This window comes from Telopea speciosissima, chromosome 7 (assembly GCF_018873765.1).
Source record: "Telopea speciosissima isolate NSW1024214 ecotype Mountain lineage chromosome 7, Tspe_v1, whole genome shotgun sequence".
NCBI lineage: Eukaryota > Viridiplantae > Streptophyta > Magnoliopsida > Proteales > Proteaceae > Telopea > Telopea speciosissima.
Genome location: NC_057922.1, coordinates 11,905,200 through 11,925,877, shown reverse-complemented (window position 1 = coordinate 11,925,877; position 20,678 = coordinate 11,905,200). Strand labels below are relative to the sequence as shown.

At 40.2% G+C, this 20,678-nt stretch overlaps 1 protein-coding gene across 1 annotated transcript; it reads right to left on the bottom strand.

Annotated features, from left to right (window-relative positions):
• Positions 1 to 2,355: 2,355 nt before the first annotated feature.
• Positions 2,356 to 17,074, bottom strand: LOC122669674 (DCN1-like protein 4). Its single transcript, XM_043866497.1, has 10 exons — positions 16,786 to 17,074; positions 14,342 to 14,426; positions 8,474 to 8,548; positions 8,357 to 8,393; positions 7,585 to 7,668; positions 7,411 to 7,471; positions 7,210 to 7,316; positions 6,855 to 6,920; positions 2,732 to 2,886; positions 2,356 to 2,582 (listed from the first exon to the last, which is right to left on the bottom strand). The coding sequence occupies exons 1-9, from the start codon at positions 16,871 to 16,873 to the stop codon at positions 2,791 to 2,793; spliced, it is 699 nt and encodes a 232-aa protein (XP_043722432.1). The 5' UTR covers positions 16,874 to 17,074; the 3' UTR covers positions 2,356 to 2,582; positions 2,732 to 2,790.
• Positions 17,075 to 20,678: the final 3,604 nt, after the last annotated feature.

Sequence of the window (20,678 nt, the reverse complement as noted above, 5' to 3'; positions counted from 1 at the left end):
ATCAGTCTCGACCGGTTCGGCTTAGGTTATGACACCCTTACAGTGTACATATGTTGCTACTCTTAGACCTATTGATAAATAAATCGAGCTACGAGATATTGAGAGAGGCTTATGACCGGACCAATATGTTATGTCTAAACTCTAAAGACATTTCCTAGTCGAGCCAACTAGATCGGCTTATACTGGTCAGTAAGAAGATGTGGCATTGTTGGATGGGGCGTAAATTTCTGAGCAGGTGAATCTCAAGGTTCCTCCTACTCACATATAAAGTTGGGAAAATTACATGATTAGCTATTTTTTGGTTTTCATTTACAAAACTGTCCATTCTATATTTGAGTCAAATAAAAATAGACAAAAACAAGTTAAGATTTACAAAACTAGACAAAATAGCGTCTCTCCCTCCCTCACTTACTTTTGTAGACATTTTTACCCCTGTCATTGCTTTCTTGCCCAGGCATCCTGGGTAATCACAGGGAAGGGAAGGGAGGGGTGGGTTTGGATAGTAGAGAATGGTGATGGCGGGGACAGGGGTGGGTTGCAGGGAACGGAGGATGCCTGGGCGAGAAGGCAATGGTAGGGGTAAAAATGTCTAAAAAGTAATTTTGGGAGGAAGTGGCACTATTTTATCTTGGGAAGTAGTTTTCTGCACGGGAGTGTGGCCTACGCCAGCACTCCCTTGTGTCTATCTCTCTCCTCCTTAGAACAAGGGGACAGAGGTGTCTTTTCACATGGGGGAGGAGAGAGATAGACTCATGGGAGTGCTGGCGTAGGCCACACTCCCGGATAGAAAACTTTTTCCCAATTTTGTAAACCTTAACTTGTTTTTGTCTATTTTTATTAACTCAAACATAGAGTGGACGGTTTTGTAAATGAAAACCCAAAAATAACTAATCATGTAATTTTCCCTATAAAGTTTCAGACTTGGACAGTGATGGTTTGTTTAATAACTTTAATTGCAAAACAGTTAGATTCCCATGTTTCGAGTCCGGATCAGCTACCCACATGGGGAGCAGTGGGAAGAGATCCCAACCATCCGTGGGGCATGGGTCCCACACCCCAGAGTTGGGCTCCACAGCCCATGGAGGGTTGGGATCTGTCCCCACTGCTCCCCATGTGGGTAGCTGATCCCAACTCTGTGTTTCAATGTGTAGGCCTCACTCCTTTAAATCCTGTATGGCTAGTATTTTTCACATAGAGGAAAGCTAAACTTATGAGAGTCCACTATCTTTATGTCATGTGGAGGCTAGGTCTTAGGGTCCCTACCCTTGGATGGGTTCTAGAACTTGTGGCTTGTGGCTTACATGTAAAATCTGGAGTAAATTATATGCACCCACACATTGAACTTTTCCCATGTATTTTCAACAATTAAAACAAAATTATCAAAGTTGTATTCTTCAAAATTTGTTAAGCTTTATATATATACCCATATGGAAAATTCAGATTGGGTTGATATTAACCACTTACCAGGCTGCTAAATGATATGGGAAAATTTTCCCAAAAAAATTTTGAGAATCAATAAAAATGCCATGTGGAAGAAACATGAGCTGCCAAGAAAAGCTGTTGAATGTCACTCACCCGCCTTTTGTTGTTGTTGTCGTGGGAGAGGGGGGGGGGGGGTGGGGGGAGTTGCTTTGGCTATAAACGTATGCCCTCTGCTAATAAAGGGTAGTGAACTGTGTAAGTAGGGTTGGATAATGATCACACTCACACCCTAACCCTCCAAAGGATGTAACCCAACATCTCCCTCCCCTCCCCCACCCTCGGCCCCACTTCTCCCCAACCCCTTTTTTTTTATGGAAGTATACTTACGAACTCTATATGTATGGGAAAAGATTTCGGTGGCTCAGAAGGTAAATGATAAAAGATCATCAATGATAATTGGACCAAGTTTCCCTTTACCCATGATGAAGAAAGCACATCTTAAGCCACAACACTCGACCTTTTGATTGGACCGAGTTGAGGAAAAGGTATTCCTATAGGGAACAGGAGATGATGATATAACTTAACTGCTCAAGGGTCACATTATGGTGGGTGAAGAGATTCTCTCTCCATCTTGGGAGACAAAAAACTCTACTAAAATGAATTGTGTTAGCTACTAGCTCAAATGGGATGGCAAAAATTGTCATTTAGTCAAAAAAAACAAAAAACTACAAACATCTAGTGCAGTCTAATTTGATGCCAACTACGCTTGTTCAAGCATCCAGAGCAGGTACTGTGACGGAAGAGTCTGCATTCACCAAGTTTGCTAGGGTTTTTGAATGATAAATTTGGAATATAAGTTTAATTTATCATATGATTGGTTCTATTTAACCACCAGTCAAGAATTAAGAGAATCTCTCTGTTGGATTCCAAAAAAAAAATAAAAAAATCAATGGATTTCATTTTTAACCATTGTGTAAGATGGGATAACTAATCAACAGGACAGTATAGCATTAAAACCGAAAGAACAAGGGCGCAGTGAATGTATCAAGACTCTTTCCAGCATCTCCAGACCAAAACAGAGTAACCTTTGCGTCACAAGGCTCTGGCAAGAGTTGTGTGAGAAAAAGATTCAAGAATGCCATCTAATTGTAGGCGCAGACCTGCACAAAGATTTATCAGAATTTGGTAGTTAAAGTTGTCACCTCCTCCCCCCTCCCCCCTCTTTATCTTTTTTTTGTTTGGTAAACCCCTCTCTTTCTCTCAATGTAAGAAATTATGTACTACAGCTTAGAGATTTAATAATAGTTACCTTCTCTAATGACTATTGCAGTTTCAAGTAGAGAATAAATATCAAAGAAGAAGTTGATACTAGCTTTGACCTGCTCTCATCCATTCAACGAAATTATCCAGGATCAAGGGCCAAGCAAGATCTGGATCATAATTGCTTAGGTCGGGAAAACTTATCTGTCAATGAAAAGAGGAAAAAAAAGAGATGGTCAAAAGACCGCATGAATTGCAGATTCACATAATTCTCAGTGGAGTCAAGAAAGTTGAACATCTCTCAATACTAATTGCTGCTTTCATTTCCCCTTCCACGATACACCAAAGGTGGGGGGGGGGGGGAGAAAATAAATTTAAAACCAGATGTTCATACAAAAACTAAACAAGACATTGGTTGGCGGATGGAACTAGGTGTGCAAGTTTGGTCCTGTCGGCCCAAGCCTACCCTGAGCCCAAACAGGGCCTGGGCTGAGATACCTTGGCCCTGAGGGCAGACCGGGGCTGGGAATTTCGGGCCCTGAGACAAGGCCGGCCGGGCTGGACCAGGGTTAGGGTGAGCCCAGCCTTGTAGCCCCTGATCTCCCTTCCCCCTTCCCCATGGTCAGGGCCAATCAGGGTCAGTTCGGACCGGCCTGGCCCTAAGGGTGGGTCAAGGTTGGATTTTTCAGGCCCCCGAGTCAACCGTTCCGGGGCCCAGCTAAGGGGACTTGGGGTTGGGCTGGGGTTTTAAAGAGCCCGGCCCAACTCTTGGAACGATACCGTCATTCCCTTGGTTTGTACATGCACAAAGTTGACCTCACACCAAATGAGAACCACCAAATGAACATCCAACAGGTTCAAACACCAACCTTTTCCAACTCTGGAATTGCAGGGTCAGCACAGGAAATGGAACTCAAAGGACTCAGGGAGTTGAACAAGCACTTCTACTGGAATGCAGGAACCTGATCGTTTGGACCGATTCGGAGGAGGTGAAGAATTGGTTGACGAATCAAGATGATCACCCCTGGCCATGGGATCTCTACCACCTACTCTTTGATATTCAGACTTTATTTCAGTTATTTTGGTCTGTAAATTTAATTAAACAACCTAAACATCTCATCCAGCCAGCACATAGTTTGGCCCAGCATGCTAGAATATCTCAACTATCATCGTATTGTATGTCGGATAACTTTATATTATGTTTTAATTGAAGTTTTTATTTCATAAAAAAAAAAGGGGTAATTTACACATACCACCCCTGAGGTTTGACGAAAGGATATTTTCGCCCCCAGTTTTGGAAAATTCTGCGTACCCCCCTGAGGTTTGCAAACAGTAACAAATAAGCCCATTCCGTCAGTTCATGACTAACACTGTTAAAAATTAGACTTGAACTGACGGAATTGCCCCTCTAAGAAGAACCCCAAAAAAAAAAAAAACCTGCAGCTCATCTTTCCCAAAATCAATTGGGGAAGATGAGTTGCAACCATCCCAGCGCCCCATTGATTCGTTAAAACGTATGCCACCCAATCACTACTCTTCAACCTCTTTGCCTGAACCGAATCATCACCATCTTCACCATCCCTCTCTGCTCCACCCTCAAACCCTAACCCTATGGAGATGGATGGAAATTTCGATTTGGATCTCGCTCTTGCCCCTCCCCAGTTGGTAGTGGAGGACGAGATATCCACAAGTATTGATGGAACAACAGAGTCATATGAACAGTTTCTATTACGATTGGGGATGAAGACGAGTTGCAGGTGCGAAAGGGGATTTGGGATTTTTCCCCAATTTCAAACCCTAAACTTCTAAGCGGTTGAAAAGTTTTTTGAAACCCAATTGCCTAGGGTTTTCTATGTTGAGCTCTTTTCGTTCCCATTCAGCCCTGGAGTTCTTGACTTCGTGATTGGAGTAATCAAGAGCTTTTGTAAGAAGATCGATCTCTTGTTTTGACTCCTCAAACATGGTTTCATACTTCTCGTTTGTTTTCACGACTAATTTCAAATCTTCTATCTAGGTCTTAGCATTTTCAAGCTCATCTTTACTGGACAAAAGCTTCTCTTTGGCTTCTCTTGCTTCTGCAGAGACTTCATGCATTGCTGAAGCTAAGCTTTCCAATGCCTTCTTACTCTTCTCCTCTTCATCCCTAGAGGTTTCTAGCTCATTTATTAGTTTGTTCTTCTCAGTTAGAAGGTCTTGAACACTCGAAGCTGCAAGCTGCTCATTGTTCAATGCCTGCATTTTCTCCTCCGTCACAGTTTCAAGCTCAGCCTTAATAAATTCAACCATCCGTACCATTTCCGATGCCTCTTTCTTAGCTGTCTCAAGATGTTGTTTTGATTCTTCAAAATCCTTTCTCTGTTGCCCAATTGAGATCTCCATTGAATCCACTTTCGCTTTAAGAGAAGCAATTTCAGATTCTGCATCCTGCAATAAATTACTCTTCCCTTCTAGTTGTTTCATCAATAAATCAAATGATTCAGTTGCAGATCTCTCCATTTGGCTCGCTTCTTCAACTTGACTTTCAAATTCCTTGGCCTTCTTCTGCCACTCCACCACCAAATTACTGGCAGTTAATTCGGCCTTTTTTGCTACCTCCACTTCAGTTCTAAATTGTTCAACCAAAGCTTCTGTTTCAACCAACTTCCGCTCAATAACTTTTGCTTTATCAAGCTCTTGCAACCTGGAAAACCCTAGGTGATTGGGGAAGATGAGTTGCCAGTTTTTTTTTTTTTCTTTGTAAGGGTAATTTTGTCCATTCACCTCTTTTTTTTTTTTGGGTTCTTCTTAGAAGGGCAATTCCGTCAATTCAAGTCTAATTTTTAACAGTGTTAGTCATGAACTGACGGAATGGGCTTATTTGTTACCGTTTGCAAACCTCAGAGGGGTACGCAGAATTTTCCAAAACTGGGGGGGTGAAAATATCCTTTCATCAAACCTCAGGGGTGATATGTGTAAATTACCCAAAAAAAAAATATCAACCTTTTCTGGATTTACTTTATACCAAATGAAAGTCCAATAGGTTAGAATAGCAACCTTTTCTGGACTTATTTGAACTCTATAAAGCTATTTCTGGAGTTATTTGCTATCTATGATACCTGGATTGCCATTTTACCCCGAGTTCCTCTATCAGACACAGATGGATGTTGTGGTGGGTATGCGATTTGAGTCAGATCCCAAACTGTATTCCTTTTTTACCCAGTATTTTAAATATAGTGTTGGACAAACAATAGACATACACCCAATATAAGCAATGAATTTGTAACAGCAATGTTACACAGCATTATGACAACTCAGAACTCAAATGTAGGCCAAAGACAATTATATCCATAACCTTTCAACTTCATCCACTTCATATTTTTAATATATTGTTACTTTTTTAGCTCTTAACATTATGTCACAAGTTCACAACTACATTATTTTGATATCAATAATAAATGCATCTAGGCTACGAGATCCAGGTTACTATCTTGCTTATGCACAGACTAGCACATTACTGTCATGTACTCTCACATATGGTGTGCCACAACTTGTACCGAATTTTTGGGTCCATTACCTCACAACTCCCCTCCCGGGATTTACAAAGATTCACACTCAACACTGACACCTAAATGTCTATCCTCTCCCAACACCCCCCCCATGGAAAGGAGCACCCAGCCCCTCCCATCCCAGCCTACCCATTGGTCAAGGACAACTGCATACCTGGAGCGGGCGGCATGCCCAACCTTTGCCCTTTTTCTTTAGTTCAAAGGAACCAGATGAAATGGTCAGCAGACACCCTGACTAATGCCAACTGGTGAGCCTGCATAGGGACAACAGTTATAGCAGATGCAGGAAGAACCAATTATGCCGATCTTTATTCAACTTCTTTTTTTGGATGGGTCGTACTTTATTCTATTCTATGGGAGGAGGGGAGGTGTGAACCGGGAGACTTGAACCCAAGACCTCCTGGTAGCAATAGGCTTCCAAACACCACATGCTACCAAATGCATTATGCACTTGTTCACAATCTTTATTTATCTTGTTTTTAAAGAGATAAATAAGATCAATTTACATGATCTGCTTTAAGTAAGTATAACTGGACAGTAAGTTTGACACTCCTGATGTGCATCCTAATTTTCATAAACTAAAAAAGCCAAAAGATGAGTACAAGAAATTGAAAAAGTTCAGCTTACCTCATTGCAGAACCGGAGAAAGCCCATCCATTGGTCCATGTTAATTACCTTGTAATCATTCTGGGTCTGCAAAATTAGACATGTATATATTCAATTAAGCAGCATGCAAAATGGTTCATTGTATTAACTGTGAAATAAGATATTCAGCATCACATACTAAAGAAATGGGGGGAAAAAAATACAGAAGACAACACTAGAGATCAGGAATTTCCAACAGGACCAAATCTTTCCTCAAGTTTTATAATGTATACATAAAGATATGATTCAGGACTGAACCAGCATCACAATTTCAGAAGCCACGACTTAACCGACATCACAATTTCAGAAGCCACTTAAGATAAAAGTGGTCATTCACCTTTAAGTACTCAACAAGCAAATCAACCTGTGCATGGAACTGGGATCCTAAAACAAGATCCAGCAACTCACAAATGCTATCAATGTCAATGCTCTTTTGCTTCTCCTCTGTAGACAACAAAACAAGAGATCAACTAACAGTGGCAAAGCCAAAATTGCACTTACCTTGGAGCCCAGTCAAAACAAGTGCTTGAAGAGTTACCAGTTAGGCAGTATCGAAATGCATAGGAATAAAAATCCACAAAATTTGGTGGCCTCCTGACCTTTTAAGAGCATTAAAAACATCAAAACTGTGATATCAATCCTTTGCTCAGTAAGGAGTATTAGTAATAAAACCCATCAAACTCCAATAGATCTTCGATAAGGAAAATAATACCTCTTTCTCTAGCTCCGGGAGCGCCTTCTTTAATTTGTTGATAGTGTCAGCTCGAAGTGCTTTGAGGCCTCTTCTCCACTCATCCTGTTGAGAAGGGGATTTGAGATACCAAGTCAAACAATGAACGAATAGAGAAGGACATTTGCACTAATCCAACACCCTCCCCCCCGGGGTATATTCAAAAACACATTCCAGTTCATGAGGAACACATACACAGTATTGGTCTCACCAAGGTTGGATCCCAGGTGAGGCTGCTTGGGATAAGGGTTGATCTGAGACCAACCCTAAGAACTACGGGGACAACCAATAACCTCAGCCAAACCCAAGCCAATCAACTTAAAACTCTAATCCAACCCCAATCGGTTTGGTTTGGTTGCTCCAAGTTAGGTCAGTTAATGTCATAAAAAATATTTAAAAAAAAACACACAAATAACTCATACCAAACTACATATCATTGGGCTCAGATTGGTCGCATGTATCAAACCAACCCCAACCTTGACTTCTGTTGCTTTGTTTCCTCCAAGGCAATCCTACACTTCAAAAGGCCAATGTAACCAAACTAAAGGTCACTCAATAGGTAGTGGGGATTAAATGACTGCAACCCAAGTTGCATCCATAGTTCCACTTCCATCTAGGAGATCTGACAGAACTATATTAAGCAATCATACATGCCACAATGGCTGAGCAGTACATTAGGTCTTAACACCCCCATCCCCACCCAGACATGAACACTAGCATGGACTTGAAGCACAAGTGAGTAAATATGTCATACCAGGGTAAAATATCCTTGCTTTTCAGCTTTCATTTTCCTGATAGATGCAGAATTAGTTTTGCAGCAAGGACTTGAAGCACAAGTAAATGCGTCACATGTCAACAACAAATGACTTACCAAGCAAGCATCAGTATCCTGACATCAGTATGCTCCACTTCCAGATCTGAACAAAGTGCCTCAATTCCCTCTGGGCTGCTCACGCAAATAAAAGTATGAGAGGTGGGCATATGTAGGATGAAGCCTAGGTTCAGAATTATACACCCCTGTAACAAGATCACAAGTAAAACCCAAAACATATTTTAAGTCAACAGAAAGGTAAAAGTCAACCTTTTCTGATGGTCAGAATTTGACTACGGTTCACAAACCAATACAATAACCCAACTCCAAAATACTGCAATGTTCAAACACTTAGATTGTAAACCTTGGGGTATATCCAGAATAAGCAAGTAAGGTTCCAAAAATCTAGGAACTCAGATATCAGTGAATCAATGGCTTAGATGGATACCAAATTCTGGCTGAAAACAGTAAGACAATAGTAGAACAGATTCCCAAAGGCTATTAAGAATCTAATGGCTGCATTGAGGTCAACAAATAAACAACCAATTCGGGAATATAAGATTGGACAGATTTGGGAGAAATCACAAAATCACAGATCAGCAAATCTTATCTGACCCAAATCTTGATCGAATACCGCTTTTAGAAAGGCCTTGAATATCCCCAAAAGAAAGGGATTATCTACTAGCCAGATCTCTTGGTCACCACAATATATCTCAGCAAAACCAAGCCCAAAACAGCTGCCGCCGGGTTTTCTGGTGTTTCCTTTGAATCAGTAATAACAGCAGCATAACAATTAACAACTATAAATCTCGATATCAAATAACCCTCCAGCAAGCTTGAACAATAACAATCAGAACCAGTACTTGCTCGAAGGGAAAACAGAGTATATAGAGAAAGGATAAAGTAACCAATGGCTTCCCACCAATAACCTGCACCAGAATCCCACTGATCCCAAGCATTTCCCACCCTTCACTGAGTTTCACAGCAAATCTGAATCTCACAGGATAAAGACAATACTCAAGCTAAAATCTCATTATTCAAATTTGTGTACAAGGCTGGACCCCCTTACAACCGCAAACAGAAGATTCAAAAATAGACTCAAAACACTAGAAAGGAAAGGTCAAACCCAATTATTAACTGATAAGGTAACATAAACTGACTAGGAAACAGACTCAAAACAGGACTGGACTTCAAGAATCTTAATCCAGCCTAACTAAAACACTTATAACAATAAATATAAAGAAATAAAGGCACTTACTTTGCTAATCCCGTATGCCTAGCCTCTACCTATATTATAGGCCCATTAAAATGAAAACACATTGGATCATAGGCCCAACACTTAAATAACCCAACCCAAAGCTTATTTTTAATAAAATAATTCATTTAGTTGACTTAACTGCAACAATGATAAATGTTTTTAGTCCCAAGGGATAAATAGATAATCATGACAATGTATCTTAGTTGTTTATTACTTTTGGGTGGGCAATATAGTCCCATCAATGAAATGAAATTTTTGGCATTTCATTCAGGCATTTCAGTCTAACTTCTTGGAGAATATCTACAAATGTTACAAAAAGTATATGCATATACATACTATATTACAAGGAAAAAGGTTCTCAAAAGCCACCAGGGGAGGGTACTCTCTCATGAAATGACCTTGCTGCCCTCCTATGCACAAAACCATTCCTTTACACCTCATTGGTACGCTCCTCTATGGCACTTGCTCAGAGAACCCTCCCTATAGTTTACACATTACAATGAAATATGTAATTGAAAGTCGATTTTTATACATGGGCACGACATCTGGTCTTTCCTTTAAATAGTCCTATGGAGGTATTTCTGTTCCAGCCCCCAAACAATTTTTAAGTTCAGTTTCTCTCTTTTTAAATATGGAACAAAAAAAATATCCCATGACCCATATTGTTTCAGTTTAGAGACAAACTTAACTGAAATGACAATGTCAACTAAAAAATTGTAGTTTAGCAAGCATCTGAGAGTCAAGGACAACACGAAAAAAAAAAATTAAAGAAGCACCATAATAGGGTAGCCTAATGAGGAAGAATGAAATGAAGCATACTTGCATTGACATGATCTTTATTAAGTCAGGGAACAAATGATGGGCTACCAAGGAGATCAGCTAGTAGGTTTTAGAAATGAAACCATCTCAAGTAAATCCCACCCAGTAAAGGTTATGTAAGATGTAGCAATAAACTGTCAATTTCGCCTCAGTGGCTGTTTCGCTTTGGTTCCAAAAATGTAGTTGGACCATAAAGTGGGCATGTTGAAGCTTATTTATAATGAACTTTGATTTTGGACCAATAAACTAACAGTTTTAACCAAACACAAAAAGATTTTAAACCCACGAGTCTCATTTATTTCAGCTGAAAAAACCAAAACACTCCAAAATGACTGAAACAGAGAAAATTATCAAAATATTTAAACGAAAAAAATCTCATTGAAACAGGTGCTTTGTTTTGGCCACCATAAACGAAATGTTTCAAGGTTTTTCGGGTGAAACAAAATGAAATTTACAACTAAAGTAATAAACGCACAATAACTAGGAGAGAAATGATTGAGTTTTCAATTACAATAGTTTTACGACAAAAATTGGCATTGGAGCTGTATCTCTTCGTACTATTTATAAATGAGTCAACAAGGCACATTCAAGAGGTCCCATGTGTCGGCTGCTTGCCTAAAATGTAGTTTTTATTGATGAGGCTAGGGAAGGAGTAAATGTCTACCAAAAACTACAGAAGGATATTCAGAATCAGAGCAACTTAAGATCAATAGAGACGGCAATGTAAATAAAATGAGTAGAAATGAAGGAGCTATTGAAGATTGAGAACCAAAAGATACACCTAAGCAACCATTTCCTTCATCTTTTCTCAGTCCTCCATAAGGAGACCGAGATTAAAGAAAATGTTGAACATAGAATTAAAGCAGGATAGATAAAGTGGATAAATGATTCTCAATTGCTATGTGACGAAGCGAAGGCAACAAACAACGAAGCTTTTTTGTTCAAGGCTTCTAATTTTCTCATAGAACTTGTAACAAAATCAGATATCAGCAACCAGAATCTAAGAAGAAGAAGAAGAGAATAGAGAGAGAGAGAGAAAGAAAGAAGAGAAAGGCCACGATAGGAGAAAAGCGGAGCGAATCCTAAAGCCTCATTATGATTCAGAATAATCTCTATCGTAGCCATGGCCTAGGTCCATTGCTTATATCAAGTGTCCTATTGAAGGTTAATTACAACCAAAGACAACTAAAGTAAATACAAATGACTTAACATAAACTGTGACTTAACATAGACTCCCACTTTCGACTTCACAAGCACTCCCCCTTATGGTACAATATTAACACTCTCCCTCAAGCCGGATATATCCTAGGCTCCAACTTGGAACAGCAATAATAGACATAACCAGCAGAACCCAACCTGAATAGATAACCATATGTAGAAGCAAGTAGTCTGCAACACCACCTTCCGGTTGCAATACAATCATAAGCACATCAGCCATCAGCACACCAGTGGAGAAAAATCTCCATGTCAAATAAATCCAAAGAACAACGAGAAAAAAAAGCGGTAGAGAATACCAACCGCAAATCAAAATAGCATACCAACATCAACATCATAAGCCCTTCTCAAGGAAGGCAAGTAGTAATCTTAACAAAGAAGACAGACAAGAGTGCAACATAAGTTGCTGCGAACCACTGATAACAGTGCAGCATAGGTTGTTGCAAACCACAGATAAAAGAGCAGCATAAATAGCTGTGAACCACAAGTAACAGCATAAGGTTGTTGTGAACCACATAACACAGCATAAGGTTGCTGGAAATCACATATCACAATTCACAACATAAGGTTGATGGGAAGCACAAGGTAACAATCTTGTTGCTGCAAACAAGTAACCATCTTTATAAGATAAAATTGTTGTTGCAGACACGAACAGATAATAATAATAATCTTCAAATAAAAATAGTATTAGTAATAGTAACCAGCATCATGAAGGATGAGCAACCCATAAAGCCCAAAATCAAGAGCAGAGCTTGTATGCAATACATGTCATGCACAAGCCATAGAGATCCATCAAAGATATCAAACAGCAAGCCGACCACGTCACAATAGTATAGAAACAATATCATAACAGAAATGGATTCTCTGGGGCTCCACCCAAATGTGAACAGCTCAATAATCAAGATGTAGTGGCAGTATTGTAATTATGTGGAAGTTCAAAATCTAATAAGAAATAAAAGTGGACTTGGATGGAAGTGAACAAAACAAATGGGGGTAGACTGGAAAGTACTAATGGAAGGGAATATTGAGAGCAACTTTAAGTGGAGGGGTACATATGAAAATAAAAAAATTAGTAAGGCAATTCTTGAAAGAGAAGAGAAAGTGAGAATGGGTATTTATGGAACTGAAATATCGGGGATTAATGAAGAAGGAAATAAAGACCCACGATATGAGCTTGTCTTCAACCTTCCGCAAGTTAACTCACGGAACAGAACTGCCTTGCAGAACACCCGAAGGTGTAGAGGCATGACTTGGGAGGCTGCTGAATATGGGGGGTCGCAGCAACGGCAAGAGTGGGAAACTGTTACGATCCTGCTGTCCCACCCAAGAGTAATGAACTCTGGTGGGTATCCCACATCAGAAAGTAATGAACTCTGGTGTGAGCTAATATAGTCCTAGGCACCCTCACCTACTGAACCGGTTTTGTGGGCTGAGATCCAGGATCGTATCAGAAACCCAAGCAGGAATAAGATCAGTGGCAAAAGATAGAAGGCACAGCATCGAAATACACCAGCAAACGACACCATCAAAGAGAGCAGAAATGAGCGATGAAAGTACGTCGTAAGTAATACGCAGCAGGAGTACAATGACAACAAAGGATAAATGTTTTTGCACGGCGCACATGGGAAAGGCTTTCTAGACAGTCCTTATTGTGCCACATGAAATGATGATGTGGCAATTCTGATCATTGGAGAGTAAGTACATGGTCTGGACTAGAAACATGTCAAATTCAAGCATAATTCAATAACATACACCTATGTATTGGCATGCATCCCTAAGTATGTCCACATACGTCTACAGTACTCTGAGCACTACAGTGAATTCTACCATAGTCCTAATTTTTCAAAGCTCTGTTTAGCCACTTTGCAAACTCCGTTCCAGCTGGATTTGATATGTGAACAGGCACCTTCAGGTCTACATGTCCACAAAATTTGGGCCCAACTGAGGTGCCACATGGCAAATATTTGGGCCACCTAGGAAGACGTACCTGTGTGGGTCGTACAGGATTTACATGCTCTTAACAAAAAAATACTGATTTTTTAAGTAAAATAAAAAGCAACATTTAGTTGATCAACTAATTGCCTAGAATAAATGCAATCAATAAGAACCCACTTGGTTGAGTCATGCAATGTCACAAACTCTCAAAGATTTAACCAACTACATCACTTCCATTGAAAGGTTGTTGATGCTCGATCAGTTCAAAAGAAAGCGATGCAAACTCGCAAGCCCTTGATACTCATGCTTACATGTAGAAAAATCAGCAGGGCTCTTACTATTTTGTTACATTATCTTTATCGAATCGCCCTTATCATGTGGAACTACAATTCCACGTTTATGGGAGGACTTGTCCGCACATCCAGATTTGAAATTTATCTTTACAGCTGAACCTAGTATTCAAACCTTCCCCAACGGCCACAAGTATTTGGGAGCTACTAGAATTTGTGGTGGATATTGTCTCTAATTTACTTGATTGGGCATGTGAGTTCCAAGGGATCTTAAGGATATTAATAGAAAGGTCCTCAGGCATCATAAGTGGAACATTATTTGATGTTGATCTTCACTTTTTCAGTGAACTTTTGTCTAGTGCCCTAAAAGAAAACCATTTACAGATATACATTTGGATTGAACAAACTTACTCAATCATGCCAGAGGACTTATTCATGTATGAATTAAATAGCTGATCAATCCGCTCCAGCTCCTTGACAATGGCTTTACTAGAGGCTGAAAAACATGGTGTCAATTGGTCAGAACCAATTATGTGATATAATGACAAGGCTGCAAATCTAAACAGCTCATTTAAGTGAAAACAAAGGCATAAATAATCTGCAGAAAAGAATGGAGAACAAAAACAGAGAAAGTCTTAATAGAATCAAAAACATAAAATCCCTGAATTAAAATTTGGCTCCAACACATATATGGAGCATATCCACTCGTAAAAAAATTTGATTTTTTTTTTTCCTTCAAGAGCTCTAGATTTACCATTCAAAAGGGTGCAGAAATGGCTAAGGTGTCAGCGCACCTACTCTGGAAATATATGGGCTTATATGTAAAGAGACTGTTGGTGTCTGACATGGCAGAATTTGCAAAACTGCAATTCATCAGATATAAAACCAGTTTAAGAATGGTGTACATGGAACATGAATCAAGAATGCAGACCTTTACTGAGGGAGGGGGGAAGGGATGGTTTTGCAGTAGTGGTGGTGTAGAAGTAATCTGTTCTCAACCCATGGAATCTTGCTCCAAGAAAAGTTGTAGGCTCTTGTAGATTCAAAGTACTGACACATGCCTTAAGTGTACAAAATATTTCCATACAGAAGAAAGAATCGCAACAATAATTCAATGCAGATCACAAAACTATCAATCCATCATCTAAGAATTAAGGACCAAAAGAAATCATACTGTGTCTTTGAGCAATATTGTGGCCATTCTGCCCATATTTGCCTCAAAGATTAACGGGTTCATCTCCTTCCAAATATGCCCACTAATAATACAGACAAGTAGGAAAATTGGACCCTGCAGTTTAAAACTATCCATAGGCACAATTAACATATCACAAATCAACTTTCCCCAAGAGAGAAGGGGGGGGGGGGGGGGGCTTCAAAAACTCTACTTGCTAGATTTTATTTAAGATAGTGGCCCTTGTTAACACTAGAGCTAGAACCTCGTAGAAGTCTTCATTAACCTCCTGAAAGCTGACAACTGACTCCCAAAATTTTCTACCATAGAATTCAAATTTAGAATGGTTACATTAACCAATACCTAACAAAGGATGCAAGTGAAAGGGACAGATAGCTATGACAATAATGTAAATCTTTCACTCTAAGCCACAACCAAAAGAAAGGTTAGCCAACTAATAAGCCAAGGAGCTAAGTAGAGGCAATGAGGCATAAACCATCTACTGATAATTTTTATGGTTTAAAGATGCTGAAGTCCTCCCTCAAGATGGAAACCCATAATTCTACAATAACATCATTCACGAGAAATCAGCATCAAGGTCAAAATCAGTAAGAAATTGTTTACAAGCCAAAGGGAGACCTAATTCTACATATGTCTCTATTCAGTAAAGGACAGACAATAAATGAGGGAGTCTGAAAATGGGTTGCAAAGGGAACATAATTCTGTAAGGTTCAGTGTAGAAATTCAGCTCAAAGAGCTGGATATATGAAAACTCCCCCAACCTCCACGAATCGTGGCTACTAATAAGCTCAATCTTTTCTCTTTTTCTTTTTTAATTCTCATTCCTGGATCTCTAATTTTTATTTCAACTATACCAGAAAAAAGAAACTGAAAGGAGAATCCAGAGTCAGTTCATCCAATTAAAAACAAAGATCCGTTACAACACAATCAACCAATTGGGTGATTTCATATTCTTTTTGATAATGTCTCACAAGAAGTCAGGTGATGGTTTGACTGATGAAATAGATCTCTTAAACAGATGTGTCAATCAGAAATACTGCTCTTTCCTTATGTATTTGAATTTTCTCCCCTTCCTTCAACAACCCCACATCACCACCACCCCCCCCCCCCTCTCTCAAAAAAAAAAAAAAGTGACATGCATGGAAGTAGATCTCCAAGAAGAGTAAGGAACTTATCCGCACCATCCCTACTCATCTTTCTAATATGTAATAAAGTGAGGTGCAAATTTAAAAAATAAGACAGAAAGAAAAAAAACAAATTCACTCAGACTCCTAAACCACGAGAAAACCATCAACGCAATACCCGAGTCTCCCACTACCCATATCTTATTTTTTCATCTAAGTACCGATTGATTGAATCGTCGTGAATTTCAAGGCCTCACAAAAAATTCTCCAATTTCCAAAATTTCCCCAGAAAGCAAAAGCTTATACGTCCCCCGCGACATCCGAAAAGGAGAAAGTATGCAAGAGAATAATTCGAATTGAATTTAACCCCTCCAAGATCAAAAAAATAATTCAATCTTGTAATTATGGAAACCTTTCTGTGTCAAAGCAAGATCAGTACACTGACATGCCACAAATCAAAGAAAAATAAACAGAATTGGCGAACTTGCTCGGTATGAATCATATCAGAATAAGTGTAAGAAGAGAGAGGAGTAGATTACCGGAGCGAAAGAGATCAACGGGTGAGGAATTCATGGAGGAGGCGGAGTTCTGCGACCCAGTTTTCCTGGTGGATGAACGACGCATCATGGCTTATAATTAATACAAATTTCAATTATAGAACGTTTCAAGCAACCTCGAGCGAGCGAGAGGCGAAGAAGCTTCGTCGCTCGAAAGCTTGTAGAAAACGCTAATAATGATTTGAGCTTTCGTTTTCAAATGGCAAGAAAGAATAGAGAAGAAAATGCCCAGTCTCCGGCTTTTGCTTTTAAAGTTGCGAGAGTGAGATAAAGAGCGACGCCATTGAAAAAGGGCTCGGGCTCCTCTCCTGCGAGGCCACCGCCCAGCGGGTGGGCACTGGCCAGTGAGGCATCCAACGGCTGGGCGGCTGGGCTGCTGGGCTGCTGGGCATGTGGGGATGTGCAATTGTGTGGGGCCGTTCAACAATTGGAGGATCTGGCTCCACTCCAGCGCACTTGTGCATCGGACGGTGTCATCCCACGCGCATCCACCTAACCCAGCAAGTTGGATGCCTATTGGAGAGGCACTAGCGTTGGAGAGGAGCTTGATTTGCCAAGGGCATCATATGTGTTGGATTGGGCTCCTCTCCCACATGGCACGGTGTGTAGTGTACATCGTGCGGTTGGGAAGGCCTCAATTCATATGCCAACACGTCAGGATGTGTGTTGATGTGTGGATCGGAGCTCCCTAGCCGCACGATATGCGTTGCACGCCATGTGACGTACAAGTGCGTTGGAGAGGATCTGAATCTCCTTTTTTTTTCGTTTTTATTTTATTTTTTAACAAAAAAGAATGTTACCTAATTGCATGCAACGCATGCCTACTGTACCCAAACACAAAGCCATACAAAATGACAAAAAGACCGTGACCCAAGACAGCTAACCAAAACCAATAGTCCAATACCATTAATACCAAGGAAGCCAAAGCGAAGCCGATGCCAAGCTGAAGCCAAGCCAAGCCAAGCCTTACCATCAAACACCCGGTTGGGTTTTATCAAAAAAAAAATCAAACACCCGGATGGATTTTGATTGATGGTGATAGACTGATAGTGATGGTATGCTGGGGCCTGGGGGCAATTAAATGGGTGCCCGCCATTTCTTGGATTTTATTTGAGACCTCGGTTTGAGGTATCAGATCGGTGGATTTGTATCGGTTTCGCTGATCGATTTGTATCGTATCAATGGAATGGTATAGACCCGGGGTAAGAGTAAAAAAAACTGATTTTTAAGGAAAATTAAGGGTAAATTTGACCGATATGAACGAATCTGCATCGATATCATATCCATTTTCGGGATGGTCAATACCTGATCCGATATTGTCACTAAGTCTATGTTTAAGGCCGGTTTGTTTAGTGGGTAGCCTGGGATAAGAAAGTTGGAGATCATATTCCATATGTCGGACCTTTATTCGTTGCTCTAACTGGAGCACTGCTGTGCGCATCATGCGGCGTAGCAGCATCCATGTGTGCACAGTGGGGCCCGCTGTGCACACATGGACGCTGATGCGCCACACGATGTGCACAACAACACTCGTTATAGCAACAGATAAAATCCCTTGCACACATGGCGCTTGCGTGCACGATGCACATAGCGCCTCGATAGAGCGAGATAAAATTCCCATATGTTGAAGGGTTGAATCACGATAAAAATAAGGGTAAAATACACGTATCCCCTAGAATGCACCCAATATTCCTCGTACCCTTCTAAGCGGCTCAATATTCCACGTACCACCCCTGCTTTACACCCTAAATGCCAAGTCCACAACAGGTATTAAATGTTATAAAATGACCAAACTACCCTTTCTTCTATCTTTTCTAAAATTTGAAAAGACCTAATTGCCTTCTATTTGTTAAAATTTGAAAAGACTAAAATGCCTTCATCTTCCCCAAATCATCATCTTCTTACAATGTAAATACCCAATACCACCACCACCACCACCACCACCCACCATTAACACATCACCACCGTAAAGCCCCACTTCCAACTCCTCCAGATTTTTCATAAGACAGTAAGTCATGTAAATGATGAGTGCGGAGTGGTTTTTTTTTTTTTTTTTTTTTTTTAAATTACTGTTTCGTCAGGCAGAGTTGCAGTTAGCGGTTTAGCCGAAGACGATGCATGAGAATTTCTTCTCCCCCAATTCCCTGGATAAATACTGTAATTAATTCGATTCATCTATAATTTAATCTGAGAAACACAATAAATCATCACCTCCTCGCTGAAACTTTGGCTTTTGGTTTGGTTGGTGGTCCAAAACCTCGAAATTTCAGCTTCTCAGATGGATTATCTTCCACAAAATTCCAAATTTTATCTTCTTCTCCTGTTTTTCTTTCTTCAACTATTAGTCTCCTTCATTCTTTCCTCCGCCTTCTCTCCAGTAGACAACTATCTCATTGATTGCGGATCCAACGGTGTTCTTACCGTCGACGTTGATAACCGGTAGTTCGTTGGTGACCACTCCAAGCTCGGATTGGTTTTCTTGCTTGCTACTCGAAGCATTTCTGTCGAAGATCAAAGCCCCTCTTTGGGTTTTTCCTCCCCTCTTTACCACACGGCTAGGGTTTTCACGAAACCCTCCAATTACGAATTCGAGATCAAGCAGAAGGGCAATCATTTGGTACGTATCCATTTCCGTACTTTGTCTTCGACCAGCTTCAATCTCTCCAATGCTCTCTTCCATGTCTCCGCCAATCAATTCTTGCTTTTGAGAAAAATCTGGAGGAGATTGAGGCAGTAAAGGAATTGAACCCGTGAAGGAGTGGATTCCGACAATTTTTTTGGTTCCGGACTATGGTGGGTGACACAGATCGGTACCTGTGAAAATTGAGAAGGTTGAGCCGTTGAAGGAGGGGAGGGAGGTGCGATTAAGAAGTTCAGAACTTGGAGTGGTGATGGTGGTGGTGGTGGTGGTGGTGGTGGTGTGGTATGTAAAAGAAGATGATGATTTGGGGAAGATGAAGGCATTTTAGTCTTTTCAAATTTTAGCAAATAGGTCAGGCCAAATTAAGTCTTTTCAAATTTTAGAAGAGATAGAAAAAAGGGTAGTTTGATCATTTTATAGTATCTAATACCTGGTGTGGACTTAAATGGCATTTGGGGTATAAAGCAGGAATGGTACGTGGAATATTGAGCCGCTTAGGGGGGTACGAGGAATATTGGGTGGATTCTAAAGGAGTACGTGTACTTTACCCTAAAAATAATAAAATGATGGGAAAGTTATATATTTTTTTCACTCGAAACATGTTTGGTTAGCGTGGGGTCATTTATATTTAGATTGTCTCTAGGGAGCCCAGCACGCCCAGAGTACTACCAGCCGTTGAGCTATGCCAAACACATCCCTAGGCGTGCGTTGAGATGTGTGTGGCACAGCTCAGCCGTTGGATGCCCCTTGGCAGCACCCTGGAGACGATCTTGACCCGAATCTTTTTCCATATTCAGTAGATAAATTAGTCTCGAGTTTTATTAAATTTTTAGGAATACCCCTATATATTTTTATATTAAATCTTATGTATGGTTAGGATAAGGTTTTTCGATGTTGGTTGTCTTTTTTTTGACGTTGTCTATTGAATGTTGAACTTCAACCAAAGTAGGTTCTAAGTTAGGGTTTGTCAAGAACTTTACTAACATGCAATACGTTTTATCCAAAGTTAAACAGGGCTTTACTAACGTCAGATGAGCATCGTCCAATGCATCACTAGCGTCAATGATCTTGTTTGGCATGTTGTACACTAGAATACATTGGGCGTCGGTATCAGCTAGTTTTTTTTGTGTGTTCTCTCTTAAATAGATACATCTTTTGGAACCTTTGCACAAGTGTTTCCAAAGGGAATCTCTCTTCTATAAATAGATAAGACATCCATACACTCTAGAGTATG